General features: G+C 41.9%; 1 protein-coding gene across 1 annotated transcript; it reads right to left on the reverse strand.

Moving 5' to 3' along the window:
- Nucleotides 1-1,068: 1,068 nt before the first annotated feature.
- On the reverse strand, nt 1,069-12,737 carry LOC120980542 (lysozyme C-like). The gene is made up of 4 exons (XM_040409706.1): nt 12,553-12,737; nt 10,110-10,274; nt 8,029-8,107; nt 1,069-1,386 (listed from the first exon to the last, which is right to left on the reverse strand). The coding sequence occupies exons 1-4, from the start codon at nt 12,692-12,694 to the stop codon at nt 1,320-1,322; spliced, it is 453 nt and encodes a 150-aa protein (XP_040265640.1). The 5' UTR covers nt 12,695-12,737; the 3' UTR covers nt 1,069-1,319.
- Nucleotides 12,738-12,954: the final 217 nt, after the last annotated feature.

Below are 12,954 nucleotides of genomic sequence, written 5' to 3' on the forward strand. Positions count from 1 at the left end.
GTCAATAATTATCTTCTTTTTTATGTATATATGTAAGAAATGTATTGAGTAATTAAAAAAAGAGAAGAAAAAGAATACAACTGGTATATGGTTTGTGAAAAATAAAAAACAAATATGAATAATTGCGTTTGTCACTTTTGAGACAAATCCTTCAACAATAGACGTATTGTAAGCAACTTTTTGACATGGTAAAAACACGGTAGAAGTGTACTTCACAGTTTAGTCTAAATATGGTTGCTTCTTGTGTGTGAAAGAGAACATTACATCACGGTAGATCTATGGCAGGCTTTTAAATAAACTTTTCTAGGAAATCTTCCACAATGGCTCCTTTCTAGCAATACACTGCTGGGGCAGCCCTGGTCCTTCAGTGTTCTAGTGCAGATGTAAAGGCTGTCATTCTACTGGAAAAGGAGCTGGGACAGTGAAATGGGGAGCTGTTGGATATGGTTCTCCAGACCAGAACCACTGCAGCAGGAAGTTCAAGGCTAAATACCATAGACCAACCTACTAACATTACCCAGCCTTTTTGCCAACTCTATGTGTAGGCCCAATAATAATCCTTCAAAAAGCTATTTTTAACAGGCTAGAACATTTAACTGTTTTAGCACAAGCTGCATTCCTGGAAATGTTTTTAATACAGTAGTTATGACTTTAAACAGGTATTCCAGTTGTTTGAAGTTATGGATAGTGGATAATTATTAGATCGGTGGGGGTCCTACCACTGGGACGACCACTGATCACGAGAACAGGTGCCCTGTACCCCCTGCAGACCTCTGAAATGAACAGAGCGTCCGGTCGCACATGCGTGTGGCCGCTCCATTAATTTCTATGGGAGTTTCAGAGCTAGCCGAGTATAGCACTTGGATATCTTCAGAATTCCCATAAAAATGGGAATTCTGGATGCGCGACCGGCTGCTCCCTTCATTTCAAGAGGGTTCCAGGGGGTATAGGACACCCGTTTTTGTGATCGGTGAGGGTCCCAGCGGTAGGACCCCCTCCGATCTAATAGTTATCCCCTATCCTGTGGAATTCTTAAGCTGTTAGAAATGAATGGAGCAACACAGATAATATGCTATTGCTTTAGTCAGTTTATTAGAAGCATTAGTTAATAATTATGAAACATACTGAGCAAAAGCTATGAAAAAATTACAATAAATCTTCAGTAATAAATGTTGTATCCTCTAATCCACTGTGATGAGTCTTTGCAGCTGTAGAAATCAATGAAATATGTAGACAATGTGCGATTGCATAAGCTTTAGTTATTGATTATAAAATATACTGAGCAAAAGCTATGAGACAGCCACAATAGATCTTCAGTATTAAAGTTTGCATCCTTGAGTCCACGTTGATAAGTTTTTGCCCTTACAGTGCTTTCCCCATGCAACCCTGTAGAAGAAATAGGTTTATTATTATTTTTTAATTTCTCTTGATTATATAGCGCTGACATATTCACGTCACACTGTCCACAATGGGGATCCTAACCTAAGGTCCCTATCAGTATGTATTTGGAGTGTGGGAGGAAATTGGAGTACTCAGAGGAAACCTACACAAACACAGGGAAAACATACAAACTCCATGCAAAAGTGCTAACAACTGAGCCACCATGCGGCCCAGTGTTTAATAAATTCGATATTAGGCACTTTATTGTGTGCATATTTGGATCTATTAACTTTATTGATTGATAGCGCTAAAAATAAAAAATAAAAAACTTTATTAGGGTGTCAGTTTAAAACATCAATATGAAATGGCTCATATAATCATATTACTCTGGGTGTGGGGGGCCTTAACAATATCCACTAATCCTACAATCCCGCCAAAACAGCATGGAGTGAAGTTTAGTTGTGTGGTTCTTGCGGTCCCCACCTCTCTGGGGGTATTGATACACGGCGCACCAGGACCCCGTGTAGCTGAACTGCCAATACTAGTCAAGCTATGATCACCTGAGCCTATACCTTTGCTCACTTGAATCAGCGGCAATATTAGCTTGCTACCTATAACCTAGTGCTGCCCTGTAATGAGTCCCTACTGCGTTCCCCTCAGCACATATTACAGGCTACATTAAAGACTTGTTTCCTATCTAGCACTCTCCTCGACGCTTTTCCCTGATGGCCAGTATTTCATCAGGAGCCAGCGCAGAAGTGAAACAAAGTAACAAATTGATAAGGTGCTGCACGCCTCTGATATGGTGCGTGTAGCTACACGTAGCCACCGGCACTGTGACGGCCGTAGCATGGCCGCCGCATACCTCTCCTTATGTACAGATAACCACACTTATGTACAGAAACACACAGATGTGTAAATGGATTTTGGATGACAAAACATGCTATAGAAGATTAGATAGCAATCCCACTGATGTCTTCAAAAAGGGGTTGGCACAGCTTTTGGATAAGGCAGCAGCGCTTGATCAGTAAGACTGAATATGCATTTATGCTACCACAATATCCGGTGCTACCATCCTTTTACAGTCTACCGAAGATCCACAAGGGGGTATCCCCTTTGAAAGGGAGACCAATTGTACCGGGGATTGGCAGTCTGGCAGAAAAGATCAGCATTTACGTGGACAGGATTTTAAGACCATTTGTAGTTAGCTTGCCGTCCTATGTAAGAGACTTAATGGACATGTTAAGATGCCTCAATGATGTATACTGTGAAGAGGATACGCTCTTAACGAGCCTAGATGTTGAGGCTCACTACAGCTCGATCCCGCATGAGAAAGGATGTGAGGCGGTAAGAGCGTTCCTGGCAGAAAGAGGAACACATCTCTCGATGCATAATGAGTTTGTGGCGGAGCTACTACAATTTATCCTGAGGCACAATATATTCTCCTTTGATCGTGACATCTACCACCAGCTCAGGAGGGTGACGATGTGTAGCCCATTTGCCCTGACTTGTGCCAACCTGTACCTGGGCTGGTGGGAGAAGGAGATTGTGTTTGGGGAAGTCATGGACTGGTGGACCTCATCCATTTTGTTATGGATGAGGTTCATTGATGATGTATTCATCCTTTGGAGAGGCACGAGCACTGAATTCGAGGGGTTTGTCTCCTGGTTGAATGTGAATGATTTGGGGTTATATTTCACATATGAAATCAGTGATACCCATCTCACATTTCTGAACCTCTCCATCAGTATTAACTAGTCGAGAAAAACACCAAGATGTTCCGCAAATCCACAGCCACCAACTCCCTATTGCAATTGGATAGTGGACACCAGACCCCACTTAAACGGGGCATCCCCAAGGGCGAATACTTAAGGGCCCGACAAAATTGTTCAGAATGGCAAGACTTTAAAGTGGCGGAAAATGACCTCCCAAGGAGGTTCATGCAAAGAGGCTGTCTTTTGTCTTCCCTTAAGACAGCATACCAGCTTGCAGCAGACGGGAGATTGGGAATGAGAAACTACGGATCATTGGGACATTTGACCTGGGACACAAAGAGGTACGTGAGATTCCTGGGAAATCCTGAAATGGGACCCGGATGTGGGAGACCTGGTGGGTGATTATCCTTTGATCACCTACCGGAGAGGTGGCAGTTTGAGGGACAGACTGGTCCATAGTGTGTTTAAAGGATAACTGTCACATTTAGACCCTAATTTCAATTTTCATATATGTAGTTACTAATAACATGATAATCCAGAATCAGTTACTATTAGACTGACTTACCCCATATTTAATAAGATTCAGCCCGTAGCAACCAGTCTGCATAAAACTGCAATTTCACTATTCAGTTAAGATGGCGCCAGTGCCCTCACCCTGAGGCTAATCCCGCCTGCCCTCACTAGCCAGTAACAATAGCCCCCCAAAAGTGTCAGTAACCAGAGCCCTCCCCCCCAAACGGTTAACCTCCTGCAGCACAAAGGGGTCCTCTTACCACATGTTGCTTTCATTTATACACTGAGCAGACGGCAGATCTCCCTTCCCTGGAGTGCGCTGCTCCAACTCTGCATTTTCCAGCTCTGCTGAGTGAGGGAGTGTCTGACAAGTGCAGGGACAGAGAGAAGTGCACACAGCCCAGGCACTGTTATCAGCTGCTGGGGAGGACCTGGCTTTAATCATTTACTTACAGTCCCTGGCTGTCAGTAATCTGACCCTGCACGCTGCGTGCTCCGTCTATCTGCGAACCATGCCTAGCATCCCTATTTTAAGCACAGGTAAAAGTAGGCAGTACAGGAAACAAAAATGTGGAATTAAGGGGTAATTGAATACACAGTGAAAAGATGAAATAGGGCCACCAAGGTGATATTAATCACCACAATCCAATACTCCCAAAAAAATATATACGACAGTTATCCTTTAGGACCCCCGCCAAGGAAAACTGGCTTCCTAAAAAACCGTGCGGTAGCTGTATTGCATGTAAAGATATAAAAAAAGGCAATAAAGTAACCAGCTCTGTGATGGGACGCAGTTACAGTATTAGATCATTTATTAATTGCAAAACTGTAGTCATAGTGTACGGAGCCACATGTATCTGTCAAAAGCAATATGTAGGCAAGACTAAGAGGGAGTTTAGGAGACGACTAGGGGAACACCTATCTAACATCAGTAAGCAGGATGATTCCCCGATTGCACAACACGTGCTAAAATATCATGCAGAAATGCATAATTGCATCAGCTTTCAGGGGATGGAGCTTGTGAAGCCGTCCCCAAGAGGGGGGGACATTGATAACCTCCTGCTGCGAAAAGAGGCAGAATGGACGTTCAGGCTTCAGAACGTCAAACCTAATGGATTAAATGAGTTTATATCATATACTTGTTTTATATAATAGTGGATCTGGGGCCATGTAATTAGGTGATTGGCGGGTACATACCCATTTCATAAGAGACCTCCTTATCTGAGTGACTTTTGGTGTATATAGTTCTGGGTCATGGGACATTTGCCTATGACCCTGATGTATTTAACTATGTTCATGCCATAACATTGGTGTATCCAACTCTGTATATGTCGTAACTTGATCCATGCTTTCATCTCTAGTTGCGGGCTATGATTTACTTGCGCACACAGTGATACTCTTTTATTGTTTATTTGTTTATTTCATTTTTCTAAAGGGATGTAAAGATACCCAGCCATGTCGCTATGTGATATAAAATCCATCCATTGGCGGCGTGGTTGCTGTCAGGTAACTAAATATATCTATTGATTAGTGTTGATCACGAATATTCCAATTACGAACTTCTATTGCGAATATAGGTAATTCGAAAATTCGCAAATATTTAGAATATAGTGATATATATTCGTAATTTTGAATATTCGAGATTTTTTTATTGCGAATTTTTGTAATACGAATTTTCAATTGCCGAGTAAAAACATGATTCCTCCCTGCTTCTTGCTTGTGGGCCAATGACTCATTGGCCCACAAGCAAGAAGCAGGAGGAATCATGACTTTAAATGGGAAAAATGATGAATATTCTAAAAAACTAATATATAGCACTATATCGAATATATTCATTTTTTTCGAATATTCGTAATATTTTTGCTCGGCAATTGAAAAATTTGCATATTACGCAATCATAGCATGTTGATTTTTCGAGTAAAAAAATCGTAGAATATAACGAATATTCTACAAAATATTCGCGAAATATCGCGAATTCGAATATGACCCCTGCGCTCATCACTACTATTGATAAGTGGACCTAGTTGAGTAATGTACTATGTCTCCCAGGAGGACATATAGTTGCCGCCCTTGAGATCACCAGAAAATTATGTATCCTTTCCTACCCTCTGGGATTTTGTGATGAATGAACACAATGGGCGGAGGAGAACTTGGATATGCCTCCCCGTCCATTGGATGATCCGCTGTGAGGATCCAACCAGAGGGAGTGGTTATCTGTACATAAGGAGAGGTATGTAGTCCGTTAATATGTGCTGAGGAGGGAATGCAGTAGGGACTCATTACAGGGCAGCACTAGGTTATAGGTAGCAAGCTAATATTGCCGCTGATTCAAGTGAGCAAAGGTATAGGCTCAAGTAATCATAGCTTGACTAGTATTGGCAGTTCAGCTACACGGGGTCCTGGTGCGCCAGAGAGGTGGGTACCGCAAAAACCACACTACTAAACAACACTCCATGTTGTTTTCACGGGATTGTAGGATTAGTGGATATTGTGGAGGCCCCCCCACCCCCACACCTAGAGTAATATTATTATAAGAGGCAGATTTCATAGCCATTTCATATTGATGTTTCAAACTGAGACTAATAATGTTTTTTTGTTTTTTCTATTTTAGCGCTATCAATCAATAAAGTTAATAGTTCTATATACAGATAGGTGCAAACTTCTACAAAATTTTCTAAGTTATTATTTCAAACTTCTAAATTAATGACATACCGCTATAATAATGCCATCGCTTTATGATCGGGGGGGGGGGGGGGGGGGGGATCTCCATTGGCCCTTAACATGGAGATTCAGCTCTGTTATAACGCTGTATTCCCTTCACAGTTTTTCCTCTGTACAGCAGCACCCCAGCCACTGGACGTGTGGAGGACTGCAGCACAGTCCTATCTTGGTGAGCAGGGCCATGCTGCAGTACCCGGTAACAGCCACAGTGCAAGGAAAACTTAGAAGGGGAAGCAAAGTTCTGACCCCTTGATCATAAAAGCCATGTCACATCCAAGCAATATGACATCATTTTATGAAAAACTCTTGTAATTAGGGTAAGGATAGATAAGTGGGACACTAATGCAATAAGGGGATTGGTGTAGCTTCAAGGGTACTATTTGGTATCAAAGGGCACTGTGACAATATTTGGGAAATGATGGCACGATGAGGCACACGTGTGTCAGTATGTAACAAGGTGTTACCTGAATGCTCTTCACTGTGATATTACAGCACTGTATGTGTATTTATAGGCTGTGTTGTACTGTGAAGTCACAATAATGTGAGAGTATTTAGAGGTTGATATCACAATAGTGAGTGAATTTATAGACTGCAATCTATTATGATTTCACAATATATAGATACGCGTTTGTGTATCTATGCACTATTGCAATTATTGTATTGTATTAGTATATATTCATAGGCTGTACACCATTATGATGGTGTCAAAATAATGCCTGACTGTAATGATATATAATGTGATGAAATCAAAACACCGTTACCAAGAAAAAAAAGCAATTTTTCCTATTTAGGCCCCATTCACACAACCATATTTTTGGTCTGCATCTGACCCGCATTTTTTGTGGATCAGATGCGGACCCATTCAAAAAAGATACAAGTCCTATTCTTGTCTGTTTTTGTTTGTAGGCATTGTAACAATGGGTCCTCCAAAAAAACGCATGCAACACGGACAGCTTCCGTATTTTGTGGATCTGCGTTTTGTGGACCACAAAATACATATGGTCATGTGAATGCACCCTTAAAAAAAAGACCAACTGCATGTTTGTGACTTTTTCAATGGCATTTGTGCAAAAAATTTTGCCCAAGTGCCGTTACTCTGTCGGCCTTGCCACTTTCCCAAAAAGGCGGGGTGACGAGGGTGAGGTAGGGAGTGGGCAGGACTGGTGGCCCAGCCACATTTATCATCTTCTATGCAACATCTACATCGACATCTATGTCAGCCAGATTTCAGTTCAGGCGCAGTGCTGGATGCTGTGCCTAATTTATAATGAGGCGCGCCCGCACACCTCATCATAAATTAGGCGCGGCATTCTGCAGCCAGGGGTAGATTGGAACTAAAAGTGGCTATGGAATTTTTTTTTTTAAAGTGGCCCCATGTTGTAGGTAGGTCCAAACTGACAGAAGGCGGGGCAACATAATTAGGCAGGGCCAGCAATACCATAGTACAAAGCAATGTACTGCCCTAGCTGTACCAAATACCACAGTGCAGCACAAAATACTGTGACCTGCCGCAAAATTCAGGAGGGTACCTACGGCTGCTGGCCAGGTGCATATGAGACAATCAGATCATTATGTACCCGGCTGACGGCCTGAGGATGGCTTGGGTGGCCCTGTAGAGTCTATGGCCAATCCGCCCCTGCCTGCAGCATTCCAGGCTATGAATAAATCTACCCCTTAGTGTTCAGTGATTTATACTCACCATGCAGCCATGCCGTTGGGATCACTCACAACACGCTTTGCACATTTTATAGCTTGACTTATATCGTCACCTAACAGTACTGTTAAATAGTAAAAAAAAAAGTTAGAATTTGCAAATCACATTATGACTTTGTTAAAAGCTGTAACATTTCCAAGCAAACTTTCCAGTTTTAATTAGCATCTATCCTAACCTGCACTTCAAATTATTACCTACTATTGCCCATTATCCGTTTCCTAACATTATGTATTTAAATAAATGTATTGCAGTTGAGGGAACAATTTCTTCTGGAGTTCTTTTGAGAGAAATGGCAGAGACTATTGCTTAGATTTTTCTAGGATAGACTGTCTCCATTCTCCTATTTTGCTTTACATATCAGAATAATGAATACCGTAAATAAGGAATTCATTAATTATTTAATTCATTATTATTAAAGAGGACCTTTTCATGGGTCCGGACATTATAATATAACTAGTGGATTCTGTGGGGCATACTTATGGCATATTACAGCGTTTACTATTTTCTGTATGCGCCGCTCTTTTTTCCCGCTGTGCCTCCCGTTCACTTTTCCTGCCTGATATGTAAATTCATACCATCGGTACAGGGAGGAGGAGATGGCCCTGTTTCTCAATGGGCGTCTCCTTCTCCCTGGCTGTGACGTTCTCCAAAGGGATTGGACAGCTCACAGCCAGAGAGATGGAGACACCCATTGAGAAACAGGACCATCTCCTCCTCCCTGTACCGTTGGTATGAATTTACATACCAGGCAGGAAAAGTGAACGGGAGGCACAGCGGGAAAAAAGAGCGGCGCATACAGAAAATAGTAAACGCTGTAATATGCCATAAGTATGCCCCATAGAATGCACTAGTTATATTATAATGTCCAGACCCGGGAAAGGTCCTCTTTAATTAGTTTTCTATTTTTGTTACCCGTCACTCATCTGGCATGAGTGGTTGTTTGGTAACTCTCTTGGATGGAGCTTCTCAGAGTCCGGATTGGCAGTAGTATGGTGATAATTCATCTTTCTCACTGAGTAGGACTACAACTGTGTGGGGCTACATAGAATACGCGTATAAGAGCGCCTCCATATGACTTCTGTTCATGTCTGTATGACAGGATGGGAGAGCACCTGGCATTGAATTGCTTTGACACTGTAAAGGCATTATTTAGGCTGTGGCAATAGGGGCGATAACTGTTGTGCATGACTCATTACATTATAATATCATGTGCATGTGACACAGGAAAATGGAAGTCACCACAATCAGTGTGAAGAGAATTCATGGCACTCACTACTTCCATAAAATGTGCTATGACATCTTTTCACATTGATTGTTGTCTGATTCTGCATTTTTCACAATGGTATTGCGGCACAACAAGTCTCACACATCAACCTGAAATGGCACCCCAACCCCCCAATGCCAATTTCTTAACCGAACCCCTTCCCTCCAGCCCTACTGTTAAAGACATACTTGGAAAACATTACATACAAAGCTACAAAACATACAGGGTAATACAGCACCACATATTGTGCCCACTATGCTTCCTAATAGTATACTGCAGAAACAGATAATCCCCCTTCCGCTGCCCCCCTCTTGCCCCTACCTGATGCTTCCTTAGGTCATCAATATTAAACCCCCAGAAAGCTTTGTTACAATTCATTATTAATCCATTCATAACATATAGTAGAAATAATAAAGGAATAGCACAACACATAAGAATAGATGCTCCAGAATTTTTATTACATGGGGAATGCATGTACAGTAGTTACTAAAACAGACAGGTCAACTTTAAGGGCAGGAGCTTTTTCACAGTGTATCAGAGAAATAAAATGGTGTCCAATGGACCAGCTCATCCCGACACAGGTAGAGAGTAGTACAGGACATGTAGTATTACACTAGTACAGTAGAGAGGCGCTACTAGATACCGTATTAGTGCATGCACTTCAGTTTTATCAGTGAGATGCCTTTGCTCATTTGCTGTACTTGTGGCATTATATATTGAATATGGATTCCAGATACAATGGTCCAGGAAAGACCATTGTTTGATGAAAATAGAATAAGTTGTCTCACTTCAGTTTACTTACCTTTGCAGTCGACATTGCAAGCATTTTTACTTCTGGGGGTCTTGTAATCATTGCACCACCATCGACTATTAATTTGAAAAATGCCATAATCAGTGCTCTTGTCAGGTCGATTATAGTTTGTGGCGGCTGTGTTAAAGCCACTCTCATGGAATGCGGTACAAATCCCTGTAGAGGGTTTAGATCAAAGAACAAAATGTTGATACAGCATTATTAATTAAACTATTAGCTACAGCGCTGGTAGAAAATGTTATCAATTATTTAACCACTTTATACAAAAAAATTATTGTCAACCCTAACAACCACATTCTTTTTCGCTTTGTTGCACTGGCCGGTAAATGAAGTGAACTTATTTTCGCCTCTTGTCATATTGCTCATATAATTGGTAGGAGATAAAAATCTCATATTTAGAGCTGTGCTGGGTCACAAGATGTCAGGTAAAGTATTTTAAATTTTATTTTGAAAGTTAATTTTAGGGAAGATTTTTTTTTAAAGCAACTGCATTTTAGTTTTTACACATATATATATATATATATATATATATATATATATGTATACAAACATATATATACGGTACAGTAGATGTAAATGAATTAAACCCATGTTCCTCCTCACTGTACAACAACAGTGAAGAGGATCTTGAATGGAGTGGTGGTCCACCAGTCGCTGTGCCACTTTATTCAATGTCTATAGAAATTAATGGGAACCATGTTCTAGTGATTGGTGATACGATGATACGTTTATCACCTATTAACCCCTTTAAGCCAAATGCAAATAGGCAATAGTAAAATCGGCAGTGTTCTCAACATTGAACACAGACTAGTTTTTAAACACACTGCTCATGGGTGTCATCTGTGTGTGATCTGTTTTTCTCATAAACCCATTAACTTGGGTTAATGAGTCTTGTGGCAAAATCAGAGCAGGATGCTGCGATTTTCTCCTGGGGCAGGAGCATGATTCCCGCACCGCACACGCTTGTCTGAAACAGCCCTCAGGCTCTGTGCACATTATGCCAGAGCCCTACTTTTTGTTTACAATGGGACACTAAGGTGAACGTATGGCTATACAGTAGCATACAATGGAGGTATATGTAAGGAAATCCTTCCCACACATACTACCAACCAAAGGCTCTGTGAATATTACACTAGAGCCCTACGTTTTTGTTTTAAATGCGACCATAGGGGCAACATATCTCAATGTATTTCTAGACAGTGGCATACATTGGAGTCTTACATCAGAGGTATATGTTAGGAAATCTTCTTGATGTATACTACCAACAAAAGTGTCAGGATCAGGAGCAATATGCCTCTCAAGGAATCTGGAACCACACAAGGTATGCTACAAGCACAAGATCCAAGATATGTGATGGAAATGAGTGTGCCTTTGGAGAAGACCTTGCTGTGTTCGGTCGCTCTGACATAGTTTCAGCCTATTATCCCTACATGATCTAACAGTGTAATAAAAAGAAACTAAATTAAAAACACACTTCGGTGCACCAATAGTGTACAACCAGTTAAACGTCTCAGCGGTGTACAGAATACGGAGTTTACACTTTTTCAATGGGGCTGCAGTGCACGGAGTAAGGGCAAGGGCATTGCTGCTCCTGCCTGTGCCCCCAAAGGTTTACTAAATCCTTGCATAGCACATGGATACCTTGTACCCATGTGCTATGTCCGGATTAGCTGAGCGGAGCGGGCTCCTGCCTGTGCCTGTTTCGCTAAGCTAAACGCTGACACGCAGGACTCTTAGCGAAGCAGGCACAGGCAGGAGCCGCTCCACTCAGCTAATCCTGGTATAGCACATGGTTACAGAGTACCTGCCTGTGCCCCCCAAAGGTTTACTAAATCCTTGCATAGCACATGGATACCTTGTACCCATGTGCTATGTCAGGATTAGCTGAGCGGAGCGGGCTCCTGCCTGTGCCAGTTTTGCTAAGCTAAACGCTGACACGCAGGACTCTGAGCGAAGCAAGCACAGGCAGGAGCCGCTCCACTCAGCTAATCCTGGCATAGCACATGGTTACAGAGTACCCATGTGCTATGCAAGCATTTAGTAAACCTCTGGGGGGCCCAGGCAAGAGCAGCAATGTGTGCTCCTCCCCATACTCCATGCGCTGTGGACCCCTTCATAAAGTGTACAGCCCATACTCCGTACACAGCTGACTTGTACAGAAAAGTCGGGTTTTAAAGCGCACAGGGGAAAGTACGCTTTGGTGTGGGGGGGGGGGGGGGGGTATCTCTATTAAAAATTCAAAATGCACCAGAGGATGGGGGCACAAAACTCTGGTGCAAGGCCTGCTGCTGGAGAGCAGTGGAGGGCCAACAGGTTTGGACCATCGGAGAGCAGCAGCAGCAACAAGGTATTTGATGCAGCACCCATGCCCCCCCTCCAAGTAGTGGAACTGTGATGGGCACAGGTTAAAATTCCACAATGCAAATATACTTACAATTTTCCAGACTGTAACCTTTGTAGCCACCAAGGCCTCCATTTTTCAGAACCTTAGCAAGTTCGCATTTATCATACTTTTTTCCACTTGCAATTGCAAGTAGGAACAGGAGTCCTCCCAAGATATGTATTTGCCACTTCATAGCTAAGCTTAGAGACTGAGGTATGCCAGTCAGATATAATGCCCTTTATATTACAGGCGTTACACACAACTTCCTCCTTCATGACCAAAATAAACTCATATTACTCAAGAGAAACAAATAATTAATTTCAGTACATTCAGTTCCTGAGTAAAATAGAATTTACCCACGCACCTACTTTTATTTTTATTAATCCAATAGTGAAGTGATTTTTTTGTATTTTGTTGAGAAATTCCTTTGTTATATCACTGAATAATATGGCA

The sequence above is a fragment of the Bufo bufo genome, chromosome 1, assembly GCF_905171765.1.
Source record: "Bufo bufo chromosome 1, aBufBuf1.1, whole genome shotgun sequence".
NCBI lineage: Eukaryota > Metazoa > Chordata > Amphibia > Anura > Bufonidae > Bufo > Bufo bufo.

Coding starts and splice junctions, on each gene's coding strand:
- LOC120980542 (XM_040409706.1), bottom strand. CDS start 12,694: ATGAAGTGGCAAATACATATCTTGGGAGGACTCCTGTTCCTACTTGCA. Junction 8,108..10,109: donor TTGCAATGTCGACTGCAAAG/GTAAGTAAACTG, acceptor ACTATTTAACAG/TACTGTTAGGTGACGATATA. Junction 1,387..8,028: donor CCCAACGGCATGGCTGCATG/GTGAGTATAAAT, acceptor TTTCTTCTACAG/GGTTGCATGGGGAAAGCACT.